This window comes from Takifugu flavidus, chromosome 14 (genome assembly GCF_003711565.1).
Source record: "Takifugu flavidus isolate HTHZ2018 chromosome 14, ASM371156v2, whole genome shotgun sequence".
Lineage (NCBI taxonomy): Eukaryota > Metazoa > Chordata > Actinopteri > Tetraodontiformes > Tetraodontidae > Takifugu > Takifugu flavidus.
In genome coordinates, this window is record NC_079533.1 from 8,801,541 (window position 1) to 8,824,942 (window position 23,402).

At 45.2% G+C, this 23,402-nt stretch overlaps 1 protein-coding gene across 4 annotated transcripts; it reads right to left on the minus strand.

Moving 5' to 3' along the window:
* Positions 1-513: 513 nt before the first annotated feature.
* LOC130537050 (neuronal tyrosine-phosphorylated phosphoinositide-3-kinase adapter 1) lies at positions 514-22,971 on the minus strand. Of its 4 annotated transcripts, XM_057053450.1 has the most exons (8): positions 22,536-22,971; positions 22,360-22,463; positions 10,922-11,162; positions 6,697-7,061; positions 4,685-6,526; positions 4,358-4,594; positions 3,693-3,799; positions 514-3,106 (listed from the first exon to the last, which is right to left on the minus strand). In XM_057053450.1, the coding sequence occupies exons 3-8, from the start codon at positions 11,107-11,109 to the stop codon at positions 2,675-2,677; spliced, it is 3,171 nt and encodes a 1,056-aa protein (XP_056909430.1). In that variant the 5' UTR covers positions 11,110-11,162; positions 22,360-22,463; positions 22,536-22,971; the 3' UTR covers positions 514-2,674. The 4 variants fall into 4 exon arrangements, with proteins under 4 accessions (XP_056909430.1, XP_056909429.1, XP_056909431.1 ...); XM_057053449.1 differs by lacking the exon at positions 22,360-22,463 and having other exon boundaries at positions 22,536-22,970; XM_057053451.1 differs by lacking the exons at positions 22,360-22,463; positions 22,536-22,971 and adding an exon at positions 21,944-22,276.
* Between the last annotated feature and the right edge of the window lie 431 nt (positions 22,972-23,402).

A 23,402-nucleotide genomic window follows, 5' to 3' on the forward strand; every position in this document is an offset into this window, starting at 1 on the left:
CCTCAGCTGTTGAGTTCACGCAGGGCTGTCTGTGCTTTCATCTGCAGCCTCCAATTCTTATCATCGTGGCCACCATTAATGCTAAAATACTGTTAATTAATTTCCACTTGACTTTGCTGGAAATATTCTATTTTCAGTTATATTTGATTATTGTCATCGAACAAACAAATTTGACCACTTTATAAATCCTTTTTTGCAGTTTTCCTCTGTAAACATCATTCCGCATGGAACATATTATTATCAGCTTTTTGTGATCATTTAATATTCACACAATCTGCTAACGGTTCGTTTATTTGTAATAATTTTAGACCATTTGGCAGTTTGATAAATTTGATAGATTATGGGCTGTTTTGGCGCTGACGACGCTAAAATGCACGTTGCAGATTAGCGCCCTCGCATGGCCGCCAAAGGTTCTACAACTCGCCCCACGAAAAGTGCACTGAGAACACAATGTTCACTTCCCTTCTTATGTCCCCTGTATACTATAAGACATGAAATTAGACACCGAATCCATTTAATGTGTAAAGTTCATTATATAAAATTTATTTTTAATGACAATATCAATGCAAATATAGCACTACAGTGATTTCCAAGGTACACCGTATCAATATAGTATGGCACTCATATAATGGCCACTGTTTTAGAAGACACACAAAACCAACGGCTTTTGTAAACTATTTTGGAAATGACACCTAGGGTTCCATATCAGTCTGTGAAAAGGAATAAGGTGATTACTTCAATTCTAAAGTTAGATTGGGCACTAAAGTCAGTATCGTTGGAACATTTTCAGTGTAGAGAAATCTTTGCATGCATTGCACTTGCCCATTTCCTTGCATTTCCTGGCCTGTGTTTGTCTGAAAATGGACTCAGTAAGCGTGAAAAAGACCTGACCGTCAAACACAAGCAGGTAGAACTAAAACAAAAGGCCAAGCAGTGACTGTCACATTAAGATGGGTCTTCTTCTCACTTGGGTGTACTGCACGGTACAGCTTGGTGCTAACTATCATCAGAACAACAACAACCATGAGACATTCAAGTGCCTTAATACTAGTACAGAAGGGCTCACTCTTCAAGGTACAAACTTCATTTCACATGTCGTTGAGAAATTAAAACAATATGTAACAATAACCACTATATTAATAATGTCTCTCATGGCAACACCACGTTATTGAGTGAACAACACCAGTAGTTCAAGATAGCAGCGAAGTATTCAAAATGTCAGGACAATGAGCTGTTGAGATCTGTACACAAATAAAAACAGATTTAGAAAAAAAGGCATAAACAGAAAGGATAACAGAGCTTAAAGGGACTCTTGCATAAATTGAAATAAACAACTGTTGGACTGTGCCTGTCTTTAGAGGGCTTACCGTTCATAGGAAAACTATATGTAATACATGGACTGGCTGCAGCAGATAAAGTACTTAATCATTTTAGAAAAACAGGTGAACAAAGTTATGTTTATACAGTATATGCTACATAATATGTATTGATTACAAGTATGAAAATGGAAATAGTTGCTACATTTCCAATACAATTGTACATATCTATTTACAGTACATTAAGGTTTAAATTCTCCAAAGCGTACGCTATGATTTGGACAGATTGTTCCAGCATTCTGTTTGAGGTGATCGATACTCACAGTCTCAGCAGTTGCACTGCGTCCTACAGATTGAGTTGATGGGTGTGAGTGCGGTGTTGTTGATTTTTTTCTTCTTCTGGTGGAACAGTCACTAATGTGCAAGTGCGGATAAGCATGACCTATGGTGATTTTATACCACTCATCTCAAGATTTTTGGCTGGAATGCACATTGTTGCCATCTGTCATCATCGCCTGTTTGACCGATATCCCAAACAATATATTTATCTTTTTTTTTTATACGATATGATAATGAAGATCTGCCGTATGTAAAAGTCAGACATGATCATCTCTACACATACGCTTTCACAATACTGTATGTCTATTGTGACATGCAGAGAATGACACAGTAAATATGACTTATTCAAGTCTTAGATATGTATTAGGCTAGTTGACACAAGTTTTAATTATGTTGCTCCAGAATGGGGAGCATATTGCTATAAAATTGCAGAAACATTGAGAAAGTAGATAGATTTACATTACAAATATGCAAACAGATACAGTAGGTAGCTTTGACTCCTCGGAGATGATTATTTGCATCCACAATGACAATCTATTGATACCAAGACATCTCAAACGCAGTCACGATTTCAAGAAACACTTCAATAACTCATCAATTGGTGTTGGGCCCTTTTTTGTTGTTGTTCGAGAAAATACATTTAATTTAAGTCTCAGGGAGTTAAGAGGCAAATTTGGCCTCACCAATTGTCATTAAGATCCCACCCGTTGCTGTTAAATTGGTGTCTTCGATGTGTAGAAATAATACTGGCATTTTGTGGCAAATCATTGGCAATTAGAACACATGAAAATGTACAGAGCAAGTACAAATCCCCTGGGTAAGAGATTAATTTTGTCTGATTGCAACCCCTTTTTTCCTCACCTTTTCATTGATCGCACAAGTTTCAAGTCTTCATTAATGGTTTAATGTCCTCGGATTTGTTTTCTCACACAATAGGAGATTTCTGTCTGTTAAACGCACGTTTTAGTCTCTTTCAGCTTAGTCCCCCGCCCGACGCTGACACAGCTGGACTCTCCTCCTCAGATTGCCGTGTCCCACACGACGGCTTGCGGTCTCTGGCAGGGTGGCGTGCCAGTCTTACGAGGCTCAGGTGTCCTTCTCCAACTAGGGAGGATGGGCATGCTATCCTGCTTGCACAGGCTTTTGTCAGGACGCCTGTGAGCCTTGATCTCTTTGCACAGGCAGCGTTTACGTTCAATGACTTCCAGCAGCTTTCCGTCTCTCTGGGTCTGGGTGGTGGATTGGATGCCGCCCCCGCTGACAGCAGGCTGTCCTTGGGCCAGCTGGGCCAGCTGCTGGAACTGCAACTGCAGGTGGTGCTGCTGCTGAAGTTGCTGGAGCTGCTGCTTCAACTGGAGCTGCTGCTGGTGGAGCTGGAGCTGCTGCTGCTGCCGAGAGACGCTGGGGCTGCTCGGACTGCAGGGCTGTTGAGGCTGCGGCAGACTGTGTAGCTGAACACGGGGGGGGGGATTCAAGACGTGGATATGATGCCGTGTTTCATGACATTAACGGACGTCCTATTCCAATAACTTACACATCGAGTATTGAACTAAACGGGGCAACTACAAATGCTGCATCAACAAATCTGCAGTTTTCCCCAGCAGCCAGCAGGAAGCAGCACTGCTTCATCCGTTACATGTTGCAGGAGGGTGAAAGAGCCGCATGGAAACAGTCTCTGCAGCACACTTAACTGCGTCAGCACTTGCTATGCAGCCAGAATCTGGGCAAAACTGTGCAGCTAAAAGGACTGCAGCTCATCGCTCTGAAACACAGACCCGCATGTGCTCTCATCCAGTGATCTCTCTCTTTTCAGATTACGTTGAAACCTACGTCACAGACCTTTGCTGCTCTTGTTCCTCCAAAGCAGGCCAGAAACCTATCCTGCTCATTGGGCATATCTAGCAGCTAAAAATAGATCTGCAAGAGCGCTGTCTCTAGCAGAAGTTATAACTAGAGCAATATTAATGTTCTCCTCATTTTTATCATGTTAATGAGTCAGCAGATATCGCAGCTTTAATACATATACCGGATATTCACCTGATTTAGGGCTTCTCGTGCTGGTAGGCTGCTCTGTCTCTGGACATCTCCTGTACCCACGTGTCTCATTCCAGCAGCTGAGGACGAGCGGCCCAGCCGCCCCACTTCTGCACAGGAGCAAACATTACGCCGTGTTTCCACATGTGGAGGTGTCCACATTTAACTTTTCACTGTAGCATGCACAGCTGCAGAACAATCCTTTTGCATATTGCCAGAAGATTCCTATTGGCATTTTTAATGATCTTGCTCAATCATTATTTGCTTTCAACTTTCAGAGGCAACCCTAAACTATAACATCCGCTGTTCAACAATGGACAATGCTCAGGGTTGCTGTCTTTTCTGTGATAATGCCTCAAGGAAACATTTATTGATTGCCCAGGTTAGCGGCTTCTTTCTGTTTCCATCCGTGAGTGCTGATGCAGGAAAATAGCTAAAGCCTTATAGACTAATTCCATGGAAAGAGGGTGTAATACAAGGAAGTAGGTAGTCTGGTCAGCAGCTTATGTTAAATTATGGGTTCAAAATTGCATTTGCAGGAAACAAGTTCAGTTAAAGCATCAGTTAAAGAATCCTTCCTTAAACTCAGCGTCTTAGCTCCTTTTTAAATCGCATGTTGTGTTTAGAAACTATGACTCAAAGATGACAAGCACTGAATGTTCGCCTACCTCCATTTCGACAGGCGGGGAATGTCTGGCAGGGAAGAGGCAGACCAACCCTTGGCAGGGCTCTGAAACCTGCGCTGCTGTCCACACCGGCCAAAGAGTCGCTGTGCGTCCTGCTGGTGGCACCACTGAAATGGACTGGGATGCCTGAGTGGCCCGCTCGTGAGCCCAATCCAAACTCTTCTTTATCCATCCTCAAGAGGGCATCGGCACTGCCATTCCACGCACGTCCTTCATCTTCTGAGATGAGTGGGGGGGAAAAGAGTTCAATTTTATGCTTAAAATCTGGCTGAAAGTGATGCAGTTTTTACTTATTTAAAAAGAACATACTCTCTGTTTCTCTACTTCCGTGGCTGAAAGATGATTTCCTCTGCATAGGCCAGTAAGACCCCTCATCTGTAGTCAAACTGGCACTGCTGTCCCACGGAATGAAGCCAACTTTTGCAGATTGAAGAGACCCCCCATTACTCTTGGACAGCTCACCTACACCAGTAAGACTGGAGGGTTGGTGCAGGGACGGCGTCTGAGAGTTTCCCCTCAAGCTCTCATAAGCAGGTGGTCTCCGGAAACCACCAGAAGGGTAGGTCCACAGCAAGGGGCTATCTGAAGAGGGGGGCTTGTACGCTGGAAGGCCATGAGGAGTATGAGAGCGAAGTTGTGGGCGAGAATGAGGACGCTGGGATGAGGAAAATGGTGTCGGAGTTGAGCTGGTGCCGCTTTGAGATGTTTGGCTGCTCGAAGAGTGACCCTGATCCAGTGGTAAAGAGTGAGGCCCTCCATCCCGATCATGACCTCTGTCTTTATGTCTGTCACTGTCCCTGTCCCTGTCCCTGTCTCTGTCTCTGTCTCGGTCCCTGTCCCTGTCCCGCTCTCTTTCTCTGTCCTTGTCTTTTTCCTTGTCTCTGTCTCTGTCTCTACCCCGATCCCGATCCCGATCTCTATCCCTATCCCGCTCTCTGTCTCGGTCCTTGTCTCTATCCTTTTCCCGATCCTTGTCTCGATCCCTATCCTTTTCCCGCTCCCCCTTTTCAGACTTCAGGAGGAAGCTAACAGACTTGCCCTCCTTGCCGGTACTTGAGGTTTGGGTCTGGGCGGTAGAGGTTTGTGAACTGCTCTTGTTTGGAACGGGCGAGTCTCCTCTGTCTGGCTTACGGTAGTGATGGTAATGCGAAGGTCGATGGTGTGGGTGGTGGTGGTGATGGGAGAATGGGGACGTGGATTTGGAGGAGGGAGGCAGAGGCGTGGAATGGCTTCTGGCCCTCAGTCCCGGAGCTGGACATAACTGGGAGTCTCTGCTGTGTTTGTCCTGCTGGGTGGCACTCCCACCCGATGACTCCTTGGAACCTGATGCAGTGGCATTAGAAGAGGAAGAAGTTGAGGAAGAGGCGCTGGCTTGAGTTGTCACGCTGGAGGTTTGAGTTCCCATTTTGGAGGATGTAGACGCTTTGTTCTGCACTCCAACCCCGCTGGAGGCTGCTGCCGGCTGAGGGAAGGCGAGCAGTGGAGGCCGATGCTGGAGAAGATTGGGGAAAGGGGCCGGGATCTTAGTGTTCGACTCTGACTCCGACTTATTACCTTGTAGCAGGTAGGGGGTAGGGGCTCGCGGCGTGTGGGGACTGGTGGAGAGGACTTGGGGGACAGGCGTAGAAGACGTAGAGGAAGGCAGAGGAGAAGAATGAGAGATTGACACAGATGATTTCGGTTTGGAGTAGGATGGAGATGAAGAGGACGGGCGTGGAAGAGAGGAGGAGTTAGCAGAAGAGGAAGTGGCGACATGATAGTGTTTAGAGTTTCGCGCTTTTTCGTGTTTTGGAGGGAGGTGTCTGTGGGACTCTCTGTCCTCCTGCATTGGGTATTTCATCTCCTCGTAGATAGCCTCACTCTGATCTGAGTCCGAGTCAGGTGTGGTTGCCACAGGAGTAACAGGATGTGGGGTGGCTGTCTGACTCTCCCGGGTGAAGACTTGGCCCACCATCTCGATATAGACTGGCTCATCTTCACTATCTCCTGTCTGAATCTGAGAGTCTGCAGCCTGGAAAGGCAAGGATGCGGCAGAAGGAGGCACACGCGTAGCAGGAGGGTCAAAGGAAAGCTGGGTGCTGGGACTTCGCTTGGGTTTAAGAGGAGGCACCTTCTTCGATCCAATCTCTCCAGATTCTGATTTCTTCATGGCTGAGGAAAAACAGGTCAAATAAAAAAATAAAATCTATAATTTTCTGCTTGATCGTACTTTGTTAGCTTTGTTTTCTATCCTCTTCACAATTTTATCAATAAAGAATTTGAAGTCATGAGAACTGTAGAAGTATCATATTAAACCAGGAAGTAGAAGAATCTTTACTTACCATTTTTTTTCTCTGAGTGTTTGGACTGAGAATAACCGGAGGGAAGCGGCGGAATCTCAGTAAGTCCTCGGCCCTCAGCAGAAGAGGAGCTGAGGCGAGTGCTGGGGTGACGTTTAGGCTTGGCTGGGGGACAGCGGCCACCGTGCTGCGACTGGGTGTCAGAGTAATCTCCGTTCTCCAGATCCGGATCCCCGGCACCAACGGCGTGGCAGGACTGCGATCGTGGCGCCATGGCGGAGGCACAAGAGTGAGGTGACAGGTCCTGGGAGGCTGGCATGGTCATGAAACCCATCCGGAAGTGACGGCGGAAAGAAGCCAAGTCTCTGACTTTGCCAACAGTGGCGGATGGGTCATTTTGGCTGGAACTGCGATGGAGAAACGGGGTTGGGAATTTGAGGATCGCAGGAAGAATTATGAGCATGAATCATTAATGGTAACTGTAAGCACAAAGGAGTCATCTTCTTCCATTTGTAGTCTCCCCTTATTCTGCCTTTAGTCTTCAAACATCAGTCTTGATGAAGAAATGAATGCACAGCTTTCACAACCAAAAAGGAAATCCCTCATCTTTTGCTTTTTTTCATCTGAATTCCTCCACATCTGTTTCCACCTCACACGTCCAATTAGAAAACAATAAAATCCCATGTCAAAAACACTATTTATGAGCGCCGCACTGCTGGAATCCCAGCACCTTTATATCCTCAACCCACATCAGCGGTCTGCTCTCATGATTGCCAGAAGCCTTTAATCCGTTACCATGGGAACACTTTTGCATTTCATGTGTTTGATCCCCCCCCACTTGAAATCATCAATGATACAAGCTCTCACAACGTTAAATTAATCTGACAATCAGACAAAAACCCTGTAGTGTTTTCACAAACTGAACCATAGCTGGAGTCTTTTCTTTTGCCTGTAAGTACGAAACCTTGAATAATGGGAAAATAACAGGGAGGAAATCTGATAGAGTGGCTGACTGGAAATATTCAAAAGATTGTAGCTGTTTGTTTTTGCTGAGGTGAATAAAGGTTTTATAAGCTGCCTTGGATGGATCTGTTAGCTTTTTGTAATGTTCCAGTTATATGCTGCCATGATGTGGCTCTCTCTCTCCCCGGAGGGGGGGGGACCCTGCACGCCAGCAACACAAATTCCTGGCCTTTAAGTTTCGATCGGTTTACTTCTTTTACCCAAGACTTTTCATTTAACAAGGCTGTTGTGAGGTTACTGCACTCACGCCAAATGTCAGCGAGGACAATAAATATTTCATTGTGGGGTGAAAATAACACAATAAAGAGGAAACAACATCAGAATTCACTGCAGTTATGTGAGAAGCAGCCACAGGTGTCATCCCCCCCTCACATCAGGCAGGAGCACAACTGGATGTCAACATCTGCGCCTGCACATCTGAGGCCACAAACGCTGCTTCCGCGCCCGTAATTAAACAGCCCCAATGCACAATTTTCTGTTGCGGAAGAAATCCTTCACAGTGCATTATGTAACATATGACTACAGGTCACACTCTCTTAAGATCAGAAGCCTTTTCTGAGCTTCCATTCAGGCTCAGCAGGGGCTGCTCCTTATGGAGAACACAGGAGCTCCTATCTTCTAAGCTGTGAAATCTGTTTTGTGAGGCAATCTGCTTGTTTTAGAAAGTGTTGTGGTCTTAACACAGGTTCTTTGCTTCTGCACTAACATGTTTGCGCTCTCCAACGCCGGTGGAAGTGCACTTGTGACTGCTCACATTCATGTTAGTACAGGGCTAAATTTAGCCTATAGTGGAGGCCATGCAGCCCCTTCGTTTGAAACATTTAAAAGAGTTCACACTGGTTGGTCAGACCAAATCCGAATGGGTCTCTAAAGCTCATTTATCTCCACATTTGCTCTGAGGTCTGGGATATCATGTAGAAATGCTCATACCCTTTTAAAACTGCTCCAGAATTGTGCAACAGCACATCAAATAATTTCTATCATACCTTTTTGCAAGGGGTCACTTGAGAGCAGATGATGTTTAAACAACCTGAGGGGCACTGCTGCATCTGCAGGAAATATGATCTCTGATAACAGCTCAAGTGGCTCGAAGGCAAATCCGAACATTTATGATTTAAGTGGGTTAAAACTGAGCAGCTGACTCTGGGTGTGTGTCTGCCCTCGTTCTGTTGAACCTCGCCGAAACATCTGACACAACTTGAACTGGCTCCCTTGGTTATGGGCTGGCTTTGCATGGTTGGAAATTGATCTGAGAGAGCAGGACTGAAAAATACACGACTGGTCTGTGTGGCGGTTGTATTTAAAATGATAAAGCACGTGATTTGTATTGTATTGATCCGTACATGAGCGCAGGAGCGCTGTGGTACTGTTACCTAAAAGATCGCTCGGCCTCGATCAATGACAACACTGATCGTTAAAACGGCAATAATTAAGCACACAGCAAATCTTTCAAGAGGACAATACACGTCTTGTCGTTTTTGGGAAAGAAAATGTCACATTTTCCCAAGTGACAGTGATTTTAGCCAGTTACTACCTTTATTTTAATCTTATGTGACAGATGTTTGTCTGTCTGTCTTACTGTTAATGTAACACCTCAAAAGATAAAAAAAAAAATGAGCTTTTCCTAGTTTTGACTTGGTTGTTGCTGGTATTACACAAAAATAAGGGAGGAGGCTGGTGAACATTTGTTGCGGCACACAATTTATGTCCTTCTCTGTTGTTTGTCTGCAGTTGTCTCTGGTTTATAAATGTGATTCCTCCTAAATTAACTCAAACTGTCTACTCCTGCCCCGGCACGGCTGCATTCGTCCTCGCTGGCACCAGCTCCGTGGTCCGTTCCAGTGTCCATTTCTCCGTGCTCGCAGGGTTCCATCCCTGACCCTGCCCAGTTTGTCATCATGGCCGACCATGTTCTGCCTCTCACCTCGTGCTCCGGCTCTGCTGCTGTTGCCCGCTGTTCCACTCGGGGCCCTACACCTCCACTGCTTTCACTCCACCATCATGTTGACTTCTGCTGCCAACACGAGTGCCTCCAATTACTGCTGTGAGTCAGGAAGCAGCGGACGGCACTTCTGAACTAACTGCATTGTTGCCTTTGATAGTTTCTCTCTCTCGCCTCTGCGGCACAAACAGCTCGTCGAGGCTGGTCATTTACGGCTGAGTCACTTTTGAACGGGATCTTTGCGCTGAACGTGTTCAGCTTCACGGGGTCTCTCACATTTGATCTGATAGGATTTTGATCGTTGTTATGATAACGGGATTTATCAGCATTGATGAGCGTCTCACAGCAGCTCCGTGTAAAATCCAACCCCAAAATCAAATCAAAGGGGTTAAATTTCATTAGCATTATAAAGATTACTATTAACGACATTATTGCAGCACAGTCGATGCTGTCGATGTATTATGACTTATTTTCCCTTCTGCTGGATGGTTTCCAAAGACTGGACCCGATACTCAGTTAATGGCTTTCTGTTTGTGGAGACGTTAAAACCATGAACAGACAAACAGTTTTTAAAGATTTACATTTTGGAGGTGGCTGCCTGTGATCTGGCAATGGCTGATTTTAAATGATTTAAGATTATACATAACCTAAATCTTACTGACAGGATATATGTTGTGATTTAAAGGTTACAGCAGTCAGCCAAAGGTATTAGAGTGAAAAGCAGTTTTTAGTACCACTTAAACTCTTTTGACAAGATGAGCTGAAAGGCGTACACCCCCTTTTATGACTTCTACTAAAACCTTTTGGTTTTATAACTCATATTTAAACTTGATTAAAAAAAAGATTTATAAATTAATAAAAACAAAGTTAAATATCTGGCCACATTCATGTTCCACAACATTGTGAATTTAAATAAATGTCCTCATAAAGTGTAAAGAGTGGAGTTTCTAATAAAAATGATTTGATATAAAGTCAAAATAATACCAGAGGAGGTGATAAATGAGGCAGCGAGTCAATTCAATTTTATTTTCACCAGTTTTGGCCTCATTTTGCCCTCTGATATTTTGTCGACATTATTATGGTTTATCGCTCCTACCGAGCATATTAAACTCATTATGAAGCTCTGCTATGCAAATTTCTCTGGGACTGTTCGGGCAAACTTGACCGACCTTATGAGCGGCGGTTGGATTTAAGATTTCAAAATAAAACTCATTGAAAGTGGCTAAGAGGTTTATTTCCCAGCTGAACTGCACCCTAATGTAATCCCACATATGCAGAGCTTCCGCGAGCTGATCCTCTCACCTCTTTTTACTCCCATCTTGGTCCCTCTGCCTCCAATCCAAACGGCTCTTGCGATACAGCAGGTTCATGTCGCTGCGAGGTCGCTCCTCCTCACAGCCTATCACAGCACAGTGCAGCCGCCTGCTTCTCCTCTCTATGTCACGCAGGAAATGCTCGACTGCCACATCCTGGGCAGAGCCAGAGCTCATGGTAGAGAAGGAGACTCTGGGACGGATGTCACAGGCGCCCTCCTCCGTCTCACCTGACCCAGAAAACACAAGGACAATGATTAAACTCCCACATCTCCGCATCCAACATGAAACTCAGAGCGAAACTTTCCAGGTGTTGCTATTTAACATCCTCACTTTGTCACAGTGAACTCTGCAGGCCATTAATCCAACAGGCAGCGTTCAACACGCAAACCATGATGGAGGCTGTTGTTTTCTCTACCCCAGTCTCTCATGTATCATATGAAGACTATTTACATTTTCATTATCACGTTATGAATATTTGAGTAAGCATGGTAACTCAGCAGCGCAGCATCTCCAGCTGCAGGCTCTGCGATGGCCTAGCTAAGGCTGCCTGCAAGCCGGACGATAATGCGGTTTGTCACATGTAGCGCATGCACAGCTTCCGACTCACCCATGAGAAGTCATGCTTGTTGTGGGGCAGATATCTGAGGGCCACGCAGTGTTTTCATTCTGGTGAATGTGAGTGTGCGCGGCAATTGGCTAAGAAAAGCACAGCTGTCAGCTGACGCATGTGGCCCATGTTTTCCAGCATAAATAGAAACAGAGATTCACATTTTCTTATTGGTGGAGAAAGAGGCTGCATCACTCGTGCTTCTGGCAGCAGCTTCACAAAACTAGATCAGGGACTATGGCTTGACATTATATATATACTGCTCAAGAAATATATTTAAAGTATAAAAAATATTGTGTTTCAATGATGCTTATTAACCACTCTATCTATCACATATCTATCAAAATTATCATTTTAATCCTACATGGTTTGTTTATTAAAATAAACAGCAAGAAGACATTGTTTTCATCAATCTTTTAGATTAATTGACCGAGTGTAAACTGTGTTTATATTGACCCGTATATGTGATTAAATTCATTGTTTTGTGAGCAGACTAAAGTAGTGAAATAGTCAATAAAAAGTGGTCCAGCAGAAGGAAATCTGTATTCCAGCAGTTAAACAGAACGAAGAAAATCTTATATCATAACGAAGTAAAAACTGTCAATTTTGACCTTGATTTAATTTTGTTAATAATGTAATAGTCTATAATTGAAGGTCTTCAGAGTCACAAAGCATCAAAAAAGCATCAATTATCATGAAACTACTGAAATTAACCATGATTCTTCTTTAAATCCTAAAATAATACAATGGAAACTGAAGGAGCTTCCAGTTTAATGAGCACTGGATGATGCTTTTATACTCTTTGACTTTGGGTGCAAGCAGCAAAAAAGGGCATTAAAAATACATGACATTTCCACATGCCGGCAGCGTGAAAGATCTCCCAAATCTGTAAATATTCAAGACCATTTAAATCACATTTACCACCAAGGGGGCACATGCGGCAGCCTGTTTACACAGCATATCAACCATATCTCATTTTAAAAAGAGCAAAAATAGCTACGCTGAGAGCACCAGGGGCCATCACCGGGGCCAGGCAGCATGTTAAGCGGGAAGTGGTTCTTTTGTCACGGCCCAGTGTGTCATCCAGTTGGTCAGCGTGGCTCCTGCTATTCTTGTATCCCACAGCCCTTACCACAACCTCAGCCGCTGCCGCTGCCGCTGCCATGCTTGCTGATTCAATGTTAATTACGTTAGGGAGCTGCAACAGTAGGAGCTGCTTCGTCTGGTAACTGGAGCTTTGATTTGGGTTTCTAGGATCGGACAGCTGGGCAGGCAGGTTATGGTGTGGGAAACAGCCCGTGCTGGTGCCATTAAAACGGGGGAACACACACGATTCTGGCATCGTGGGAAAATGCTCATCCTGTCACTTTAAATCTTGCATAAATTCAGAGCGTTTACCGCGGTCTCACAGGGGCGACTGTAGGGTCGACTGAATTCCCCACATCAGGACCGGGAGGCAGATGGAGCAGTGATTCATGGATGTGCATGCAATGCTGCATTCACTCGTGCACATAAGCAAGCGGATCGCGCACGTGCCCAAAGACCTCTATATGTGTTAAACACACACGGGCACAGATCATCCGAAGCTGTTATGAGCAATGGGAGGGGTTTCAGCGTCTTCCAGACAACGTTTCAAACAGCTGCAGTGAAATATTAGTCAGTCCTGGAATCCGTTCTTTTGATTTAACTCTGCTGGCGAAGGTGCAGCCTGCTGCCATCCGCTGTCCACCTGAGCCAGCGTTCCTTTGGTGCTGCTCCACCCCACTGCGTGTTAGGCAGGCGGAGCGACACACAGCGACAGCTCGGGGTCCAGAAGTAGGTTCAGAAATACACATTTAATTACACTGGTTCAAATCCTGAGATTTCTCTCACATGTAACAAGATCCTACAAGGATTAATGAAACATGCAGAGGTAAAACAGTCATATAAAATATCAAAAACAGAATCTGGGTGCAGTTTTATTATATTTCCATGTAGAATTGACATGCCTGCTGTTTTTGCCTTCTGCTCATAAATGTACAGTATCAATACGTTGACCCTGCAGCCTTACAGCACACAACACTCAGCACTCTCATGCCAGACACAATAGTGTCGCTCAGCCCAGAAACAAACAGCGACAGAGAATGAGAGGCAGCGGCACAAGAGCAAAAATGCTCAGGAGATGAACGATCAGCTTGAGACGGACGCGCAGCCAGAGAGGAGGGCAGAATGGAGGCAGCGTCAATGAGCTGGAGAGGGAACAAGGAGGAAAACGGGGCTGGCTAATAAATGGGGAGTCGCTCAGGGATCAGGCAGAGTGAAGGTGCATATGATTAGATGGAAACCTGGAGAGAGACAGACAAAGGTAATATCACAGTGGATGTAGTGAGCAAATGGTGGAGAGTGTGATGAGGATGGAAAAAAAAACATTACAGGCAGGGAGACTACAGGAATGGGGGAGGGAGGTGAAATCAAGCGGCTCACACTAGTCGTGTGTGTGTGGTCTCCTAGCAACACTGTCAGCCATGCATCTCGTCCGTAGCTACTGAATATGCACAAAGCAGGACGTCAGCCTCGTCACACGTGCATCTGATCTTCAATATCAGCCGTCTCCTAAATGGAAAACAGAGCTGCATCCCTTTGCAGCTAGCATCTGTGGCATATGCGCTCTTTAGTGAGGGGCTGGGCAGAGTCGGAACAAAGCAGATCTGACCACTACTGATGGGAGCAGCGTGAATCTATTTCCTCATGGTAAAGGTAAACCTGTGCATATGAAGCTCGGTCATCACTTTCTACATTATGTCAACATTTCATCAGCTGCCACAAGTGAAAACGAGGCAACAAAGCAACAATACCAGTCTGATGCTGGGCTTTCGGCACCAGGTTATGGCTCCCTTTCATGAACTGGTCAGATTAGAGATCTGCTCACGGGGCGCACAAATATAGCCGTTTCCTCGTGCGCCAGACAGTCTGATCAAACCTCCAGACGCATCAGTCATTGCTCGTTGCTTTCTGTCTGAGCGACTCGTGTCGTTTACCCCTGTAAAACCAGCTCACCTCGCTACAGCGGGACCTGGGCAACAGGGGCAAGATGTACAGCTGCATCTATGGGAAACAGTTGCCATTGCAAAAAGATGCCCTCCAAAGACAAACACTTGCCAGCACCAGAGGATTCTTTTAATCCCTTCTTACGGTCTTCTTCTCATCTGTCACATCTGGTTGAAATCTACTTTTTCACATCCAAATGCACAAGGAGGATTGTGTGTAATAATACAGCGTCAGTGACTTATTGAAGTCACTGTGCCATAAATAATAAATGTATGAGCCACACAATGTATGGAAGCTGAAGAATAAATATAACCGAATTACATCATTTATATATAAACATAAACTTTCAGAATTTCAAGGATGAAAATCTATTTCAAAATTAGAAGCTAACGTTTTAAACCTGACTTCTAATAAAAAAGATGTAAATTGCATATTTGGTTGTAACACATGCTGCAGGGTGCAACACAACTCGTGACTAAAAGTATGAAATAAAACTACTAGTGTCAAGTCAAACTTGAGGAATAAATTACAGTGATGGACTTTTAAGGCAGCAAAAAATGGAAGAAATCAACAAGTACCCTGTGACTGCACCAAAGTGAAGCAACTGAGTAGCTGTGGTTAGTAGCATTTAAGGGCGTTCATGTCAAACACACATACGAGCAGCAGCTCTTCGTACTTTAACTGTCCGATCTACTCACCCGATTTAAAAGCATTGTGTGGAATTTAAATCCAAAGGGGAAGAAAAAACATCTAGTTCCCCCCTTTCAGCTGAATTAATATGTATTTCGAAAAGGGACAATGAGATTATCGGAATCATTTCCTCATTGTCCGTCAAGTAAAGCAGAAGCTGCTGTGTTCTGCTGTCTTTAGGTTACATGAGGCTCTGTGCTGCTGCTGATGCCCCAACTTCCCTTCATCCTGCTGTTGTGTGCTGAATGCGCCACAATATTGCATTGTGCAGTGAAATGCCTCTGGCTGATGAGAATGGACAGAAGGAGGAGGAGGAGGAGGAGGAGGAGGAGGAGGAGGAGGAAGATGTGTAGAGGCTGATGTATCACTGCAGGCCAGGGATGGAAGACACATGAGGAGGAGGAGTACAGGAATTGTGTTTTTCTCCTGACCTCTTTCTGATATTTAGGAAATGCCAAAAACAAACCTGTATACTTCAGTGCCGTGACATTCATTTATTTATACGTTTGTGTCCTGCTGCATTAATGAAAGACAATTTGCACTTTTGGGATTTTCCTCCCTAAAACTTGCGCAGGCTGAACGAGCGCTAAATATTTTATACGCTGAAACTCAAAATATCTTACATAAAAAAAACCACACACTTTGTCTGCACTTTGTGCTACAGGGCGCAGCCCAGAGCCACAAACTCGCAAAGCCGCTTTGACTCGTCACGAACCCTTTCAGCAGATAAACACCCCTTTTATTTCTGGCATGCGCGCATCCCAGTAAACGTCCATATGATGGTGCTGGCCAATAGTTTATGAATGGCAATGAACAGCTCACGCTGTGGGGAGATGAGTCTAGAGCGCACGGCTTTATGGTTAATGTAAATGAAATGAAGCAGCACTTATTAGCTCTGTGGTTAAACAAGAGACGGCCAGTATATGACCTCTCTGTATCATTTCCCACCTGAGCTTGCCCCCCCCGCTTCCGTCATCTTCTGCTGGAATCTGCTATAACCAAGGTGACCCACTGCACTTCGCATACGTGGACACTTGCAGGCTGCGTCCGCGAGACCTTGCTTGTGCTAAAACCCAGTGTGTGTTTTCACCATCTCGCAAATATAATGGGAACAACACAATCCTATCCCAGACAATAGATGCACCTAGAGGACGAGCTGTGGGGGGAATGGCACACGCAGAGATGAAGCTATGCGTAATAGAGCTCAGAATATGAGAAGCTGTCACTTGATGTGGTAGAAGAATGCAATATCATGTGTATTCACATTTTCTCTGCGGGGTTCCCTCATGATAACTTCAGAGACATTACTCTGAGCACTACTTAAGCCAAAGAGCCACAAAAGAAATGGAGAGAAAGGCTGTTTTGTTTTCCCTTTATATTTGGATGCTGAAATCCAGACTGAGATACTTTGCTGCAGGGAGAAGAACGAGCGCTTGATAAAAAGAAAGGAGGGACAAAAAAAATCATCTCTCCATGCTCAGGCATGTTGGGAAGAACTTCACTCTGCAGCTGCACACGCTTCAGTGAGCCTGCGTCCTTCTCGACTTATTTTAGATGGGAATTACGCTGCAATATTGCCCGTCTCATTCATAGTCCCCATTATTTTAACAAAGCTTCCACCTAGCGTGTAGCGCATGCACATTATTTCTCGCTGGACCTATTTTGTCAGACTTTAACCCCCGCTGCTGACTGCTGAATCCAACATTTTGGTTTTTTTTGAGTGACCCATATCAAGAAAAGCTGCTGCAGGACTGTGGGTCGACATAACGAGGTTCATCAACTATTCAGCCGCGATCGAGCTAAATGAGTACCAGATGAACGTCGCTGTAAACGAATGTGACCTGTTTGCGCCGGGCTTGGCTCTTATCTTTACAGACCTAGATCTTATTTCCCTTCACCCAAAAAGGCCCAGAGGCTACAGTAAAAACAGCTCAGGCCAATTTTTTTTCTTTCTCATGCTAAAATTTGTGTAATATTTCGATATAATGGGTATCTGCCCTATGTCTTCTCCCAACGGTAACACATCTGTGATAGTCTGGATACTTCCCTGTGTGTCATGTGGAAACCATTTCCTGTTGTTATATTAAGGTTTTACCTGATATAAACGTTAAAAGTTCAGACTTTTGCTGTCAATTCCACCCTGGAAGTTAGGAAGACACCCATTTTTCTTTTCCAAACTGTCTTTACTAAATATTTGATTTTCAATTCACAAATCTAACAACCGCACACGTGTAACAGTCGTCTCCAACTGTTTGACTGTAGTAAAACCCCTGTTGCACCTACTGAGCTGCTCGTCTCTCTATTCAAGTCCATGAGTCCATGCAGCAGCGCCGCTGTGATTAACAAGGACAGGTGGACCACTTGTGGCCTTCAAACATTTGAATCCTCCTACTCCTTGTGTTCAAACTCCCCCAGCAAGCGAGTCATGGCGTAGGCAGCTGAGGATAAGCACACACATGCCCACACACAGCTCTCCCACTCATTCATCTCATGTCATACGAATCCACTCTCCTATGGCTCACTTGTTTGTAATTCACAACGTTCTGAGAGCAAACAGTGGGAAAGTGAAGGTAAAGTACGCACAAACTGGTGGGTCCTGTGAGATTTGTCCACACTCCGCCGGTCAGACACGTCTAAAATCATTTCTGCCGCGAGAGAAGCAAGAGCGGTGTTACACCGCTCGAGCTCATTGGTTTTACAGGTGTGATGGGCAGGTTTTCATCTTTCTTCACTCAAGCGATTCTTATTCCTGTCACTCCTGCTGTTCACCCCTCTGACAGTTCTGAAATGAAAAAGCACTAACTGGGGCAAATGGCAGACAATAGCTGATAACACCAGAAAGCCCGATCCAGCCAGTTCCCACACTGTCCTCCTGAGGATGGTTGGGACAGGCGGCCACAGAGGAAGCTGGGCCTCTATGACAGAACCAACGCTGTGCAGGACGTTCATGGGCGATCATTGAAGGCCCTGCTTTAAAAATCACATAAAGTGCTGCATCGAGCACCTTTCAGACCTCCCACAGCAGGTAGATCCAAGTGAAGATTACTTTGACATTTACAGCACACTTAAGTTCGTCCGTGTCAAGATTCGCATTTTCTACAGTGTCCCCTTGCACACAGTGCTGCTGGATCCAGAGTTTTTGCTCTACTCTGACCTTTAGGAAGCCTGCGAGGTCCCTCTGAGACATTTCCACCAGCATTCACTACCCAAATCCGTTTAAAACCCATACAAACAACCAACAGCTGTTCAAAAAAACACTTTCTTAATTATTTATTGGACATAACTTGAGGTTCAATGCTCCACATTAGTGCTAATAGGGATATTAAGGCATCCCTTTAATCTATTTATGCATGTCTAAACATGTGTAATTCAAAATACTGAGAGAAGCACGTACAAGATCTGAAAAACCTTCTCCCAGATAGCGATACTGTAACAACTCGAGAAAAATAAAAGCACACACGGCACAGCAACATATGTAAACAGGCAGAACGGCCTTCTGTCCCAAATTGCTTGCCCATCCATGTGAGACATTCAGCCCAGACACTGATAAAGAGGTGGTGATTAGCACGGAGCAGAAGACCTGCGTGCCAAAAACAAAGGGGCAACGGTTGGCTCCTAACTTTATTTATTTTGCATGGGACCATGCCAATGGCTCGGAGATGTGCAACGAGATGAAAGCACAGGGGAAATGAACAAAGATGACTCGCCTGAAGGAAATCATTACCACACATCATTACTCTTGACTACACATCGCAATGAAGACTGGATGCTGTAAGAGGCTTAGAGTCCGGGCAGGAAGCATTTACAGGGAGCATTTAATTTGAATTTTGAGTGGTTAAATTGACCATATGCATCCCAGACATCCTCCAGTCAGACGGGAAACACACATGTAGGAGCTCGTTGGGGGCGCGGGGCACCCAGGAGGGGCCGCCAGCGCCCATCACCGTGGTTGCAGGGGCAGATTAATGCAGCACCAATACATGGATGGCTGCTGGAGGAGTAATTTGTTCTTCTTCCATTAAACTTTATCATAGTGCTTTTTCCTTCCTTTAGTGCTGCAACCAGTGCCTCACATGACTAAGAGGGGTGAGTGTGAGGCGTAAATATACGACTAATTCTGCAGAAAAGTGGGCAATCTGCATGCCTAAAAGATGTCTACTGAATTCACAGTGAGGTCCTTTGAAGGAAAAAAATAATAACGGAACTCAATGTTTTTCTTACTCGTTCCTGGACAGCCTGAAACTCCGAAAGGACAAGGAAAAAGAGGAGGATGAAGGAAAATGTGCAAGGAGATGCATTTGTACCTAACACATCCTTAGTAAATGGCATGCCCTTTAATCAAGGAGCCACCAGAGAGCACTTCTACCACTCCAGCTCTATTTATAACTCAACACGTTGACAACTCCGGCGAGTGGAAAAAGTTGATTTGATCTGTAGAAAACAGATAAATGGATGCAAACCATTGATTTAAGAAAGTCTGCAACAGTAACACCGATCACTGAATCGTGCACTATAACATAACAAACAGACAAACAGAAGTAGGACGGGAAATCTGACCTCAGAATTGACAGATGCTTTACAGCACAGTCCACTGCCTCCTACATTTCCTGTCACTGTGAAATGAAGTGTTATGATGACATCTGTGGCTTTCTGGGAAACTGAGACAATAACCCAGATGATGTCATACCAACGTCACCTGTGCAGGGTGAGAGGAGGAAATTGACCTCTGGAGCAGCGTCTGAGTCTTTCTGTCTCTGCTTTATCAATTTGGGTCTTTCGCAAAGTGTGTCCAGCAGGTGTTGAAGTGCAGCGCACCGGTGCAACAGCCGTCACTTCCTAGAGCTCTTTACTGCTTACAGGAGAATTTACGGTCAACGCAAAACAAACATATGGTCTTGTAAATGGACAGCCGGGATTAGTCCAACCAGACCCTCTCCTGTCAAGGCAAAACTGTAAATAAACAGAAAACGGTGATAAACCATAAAAATTGTATTTCTGAGAATGCAATGACCTTGACCTGTGTGTTCCCGATGTCCTTGTGGTTTTTGCCTGTTATTAACACACTTCAACCAAAATAATGTTTCCAGTACGGAGGAATTTAACTGAAAACTTCCAAACAGAAAATAAAGCCCTTAAAAGCCTCATCTCAGACAAAAGAGTAGAATCAACATCTCCAATTAATGTGTTACAATGGGATTGATAAATGGACTAATCCTTTCTAATTCACTGCGTATAAAAGAACACAAGCAAGGAAAGCAATAAACAGGAGTTAATCAGAAGTTGAAATCCTCAGACTAATTAACCTGGAATATCTGCGCTGCCTGAAACAGCGTCCATCCCACTGACGCCACTAAGATATCGTGAAAGCACAAATGAAAGCTGCCTCTTTAGAAAAGCAACAACGCAGACTAATGCTATGGCTAAACATTTCATTTAGAAACGCCAGCATGAGCGGTGGCTCCTATATTACTTTAACAAACCCATTGGCCCGTTGCTGCTTGAACTCCAGGGAAACCACCTGTTTAGATTAGCCAGGAAATCCAGACAGAAAAGAAAATCCATGAATTCACATGCAGACAGGCAGGGGTATCCTCTCAGCAGCAGAAATGCTCCCTCAGCCTTGTTTCTCCAGTGTGGGTCTTGTTGATGAGTCTGCTTGAGCTTCCAACATGGATTTCTCGTACTCCGACTTTATGTGTTTATTTTATTTATTTATTTGTCAATGCATTCAACCACGAGCTTCAATCACTCTAATGCTCAGCAAAGGTCCCTGCTTGATCTTCATAGATTTTCAACGCTCAATCTGATTTAGCAGCGCTAATCCTCCGGCGCCACAGGTTTGTTTGTTTTTTCCAAACAGACCTCCGTCCTTTTTTTATGATCTAACCACGTTTGTGGTATTTTCACCAGGTGAGCAACAGCAGACACAGTCATGCCAGCCCTGGTTTCCCTCTGCATTCAAGACACGCTGCCCAGTATGTGTGGCTCCCAGCCTGCACTCAATGACCCCAAAGTCACAGCTGCTGTTGCCCATCCCTGCTGCCTCTATCAGTAACATAAACCAAACAGCACAAAAGGCACAGTCACACAGTCCTGCTCAGACGGAACCGCTGACCGCAATAAGAATTCAAATAAATGCGAAAGGAGGATTTCTGTTATGCGGCTCCAAGGTCAAGTGGGAACGACTGCTATTTTATTCAAGACTCCAATTGATCCCTATAAACAAGTGACGGTCGTGCAGATATTGACGGGAACGTTGGGTTATCCCCACCCAACGCAGGAGGCTTATTTGGTTTTTACACACAGTCAACATCTCTTAAAGGGCCTCTCAATACTGAGATCCTCAACACTGGGTTCAGCAGTCAATGTGCTACTGTTTATTAAAGTTGCTATAGGCATGTGCTGGGTATGGAACAGTGTTCTCAGTCAAATGATATTGGTCTGGCGTCGCAGTCACGCCCGGATAAAAGGGCACAAACACAACGTTGCTCTCTCGAACCTTAATTCTACGCAAACCTATTTTCTCCTTTTGGAATCCTCTTATGAAGGTTCTAAAGGCGGTATACTGCGGCACTTTATTGGTGGGTTCGTCTTTAAAGCGCGCACACACGGGCATCCACACACAACCCATCCAGACGGGGGCCGCCTTTCCCGCACCTCAAAGACGCGCCAACAACATCTCACCTGGCGATACGCACCAACACGCACCGGCGTGCCCCGCTATGGGAGCGAGTCCGCAGGCCCCGCTTCACTGGTACCATCCGTAAACATGCAGATGTTCCATCATGGCCCCACAGAGCGGGTTTCCAGACACTGACACGGGCTGTCTGCGGTGTCGGGGTTTGATTAATACCGCCGCGGATGCTCCAGCATCACCGGTCAGCTGACGGCGGCTTGTTTTTATGCGTGTGCGAAATTATTCATAACGTTTTGTCACGACTTAACTTTAATAGAGGCAGCGTCTTGCGGATCCTGCCATCTCCTCCAGACTCAGGCGTGTTTTGGGGGCAATAACGCGGGCCCAATATTCACCTTCATGAGCCGTGAGGCTTCAAGGTTGAATAATTTGCCATGTACGTACGGCGTGTTAACTGACAAACCTGCGCTTGGGCAAATTTACGCGTTGGAAAATGTCAGCGGAGCCGACGTCTCGTCTGCAGCGCAGCATCCTATTTTCTGACTGGACAGTCGACGCGTTCTCCCCCTGATGGAGAGCAAAAGCTGTGCTATATGGTTAAAAACATGGCTAATGCCAACGAAGGTGTGCGCAACCTACCTTCCAGCCGAATCGCCTGCGAGGCGCAGAGGCAGCCGATATCCAGTCGTAAAAAAAAAAAAAAATCAGACAACAACAACACCACGCCGGTTGTTGATGACACAGCTGTCTTGGTAGCCCGGGCGAAGGGAAAAAACAGCTTTCCCCAGATGTGTCAATTGACGCGGAGCTGAAAAATCAGTAATTCAGACGCACATCACCGGGATGACGCCTTCTCTGGACGCGAAGGATCTTCCATTTTTTATGATAAACACGCGCCGTGGCGCGGAGGCTCGGCGCGCAGCCCGCTGGTCAGCGTGAAAGCGGATTGGAAACCTGGAGGCGATTCAATCGTGCCAAAATGTTCCTCTGCGAGCATCCGAGCGAAACACCAACCCTGCGTGCGTGCGTGCGTGCGAGCGTGTATGTTTTAAACTGCCTCCGCCAAAACAGGCAGCTCAGACACGGGATCGAGGACGGGAGGAAAAAAAAAACGTCAACAGAATAATGCGCAGATCACCACGCGCAGTGTGGCTCACGCGCTGGGTTCACGCGCTGGGCAACCATATTAATATTCACGCAGGACTTCCTGGGAGAAGGAAACATCTGCAGCCCATCCTGGCTTGGGTTTTTATTGTTATTGTTATCTTTCTGAACTAGAATGTTCACTAACGGTGTCATTAGATGTTCAAGTGGATTCTTGATTTTTTTTTTCCCGCCCGAGTTTAATGAACCCAATGTTTGTTTTATAAGACCACCAGGAAGCGGAGCTGCCAAAGGCTATGAGAACGCGTTATATGATTTCACAGGGGATAAACTACTATTAGGCATAAAACGCGCTTGAAATAAACCCGCATGAAGTAGGCTAAGCTGTCACAGAAATATTGA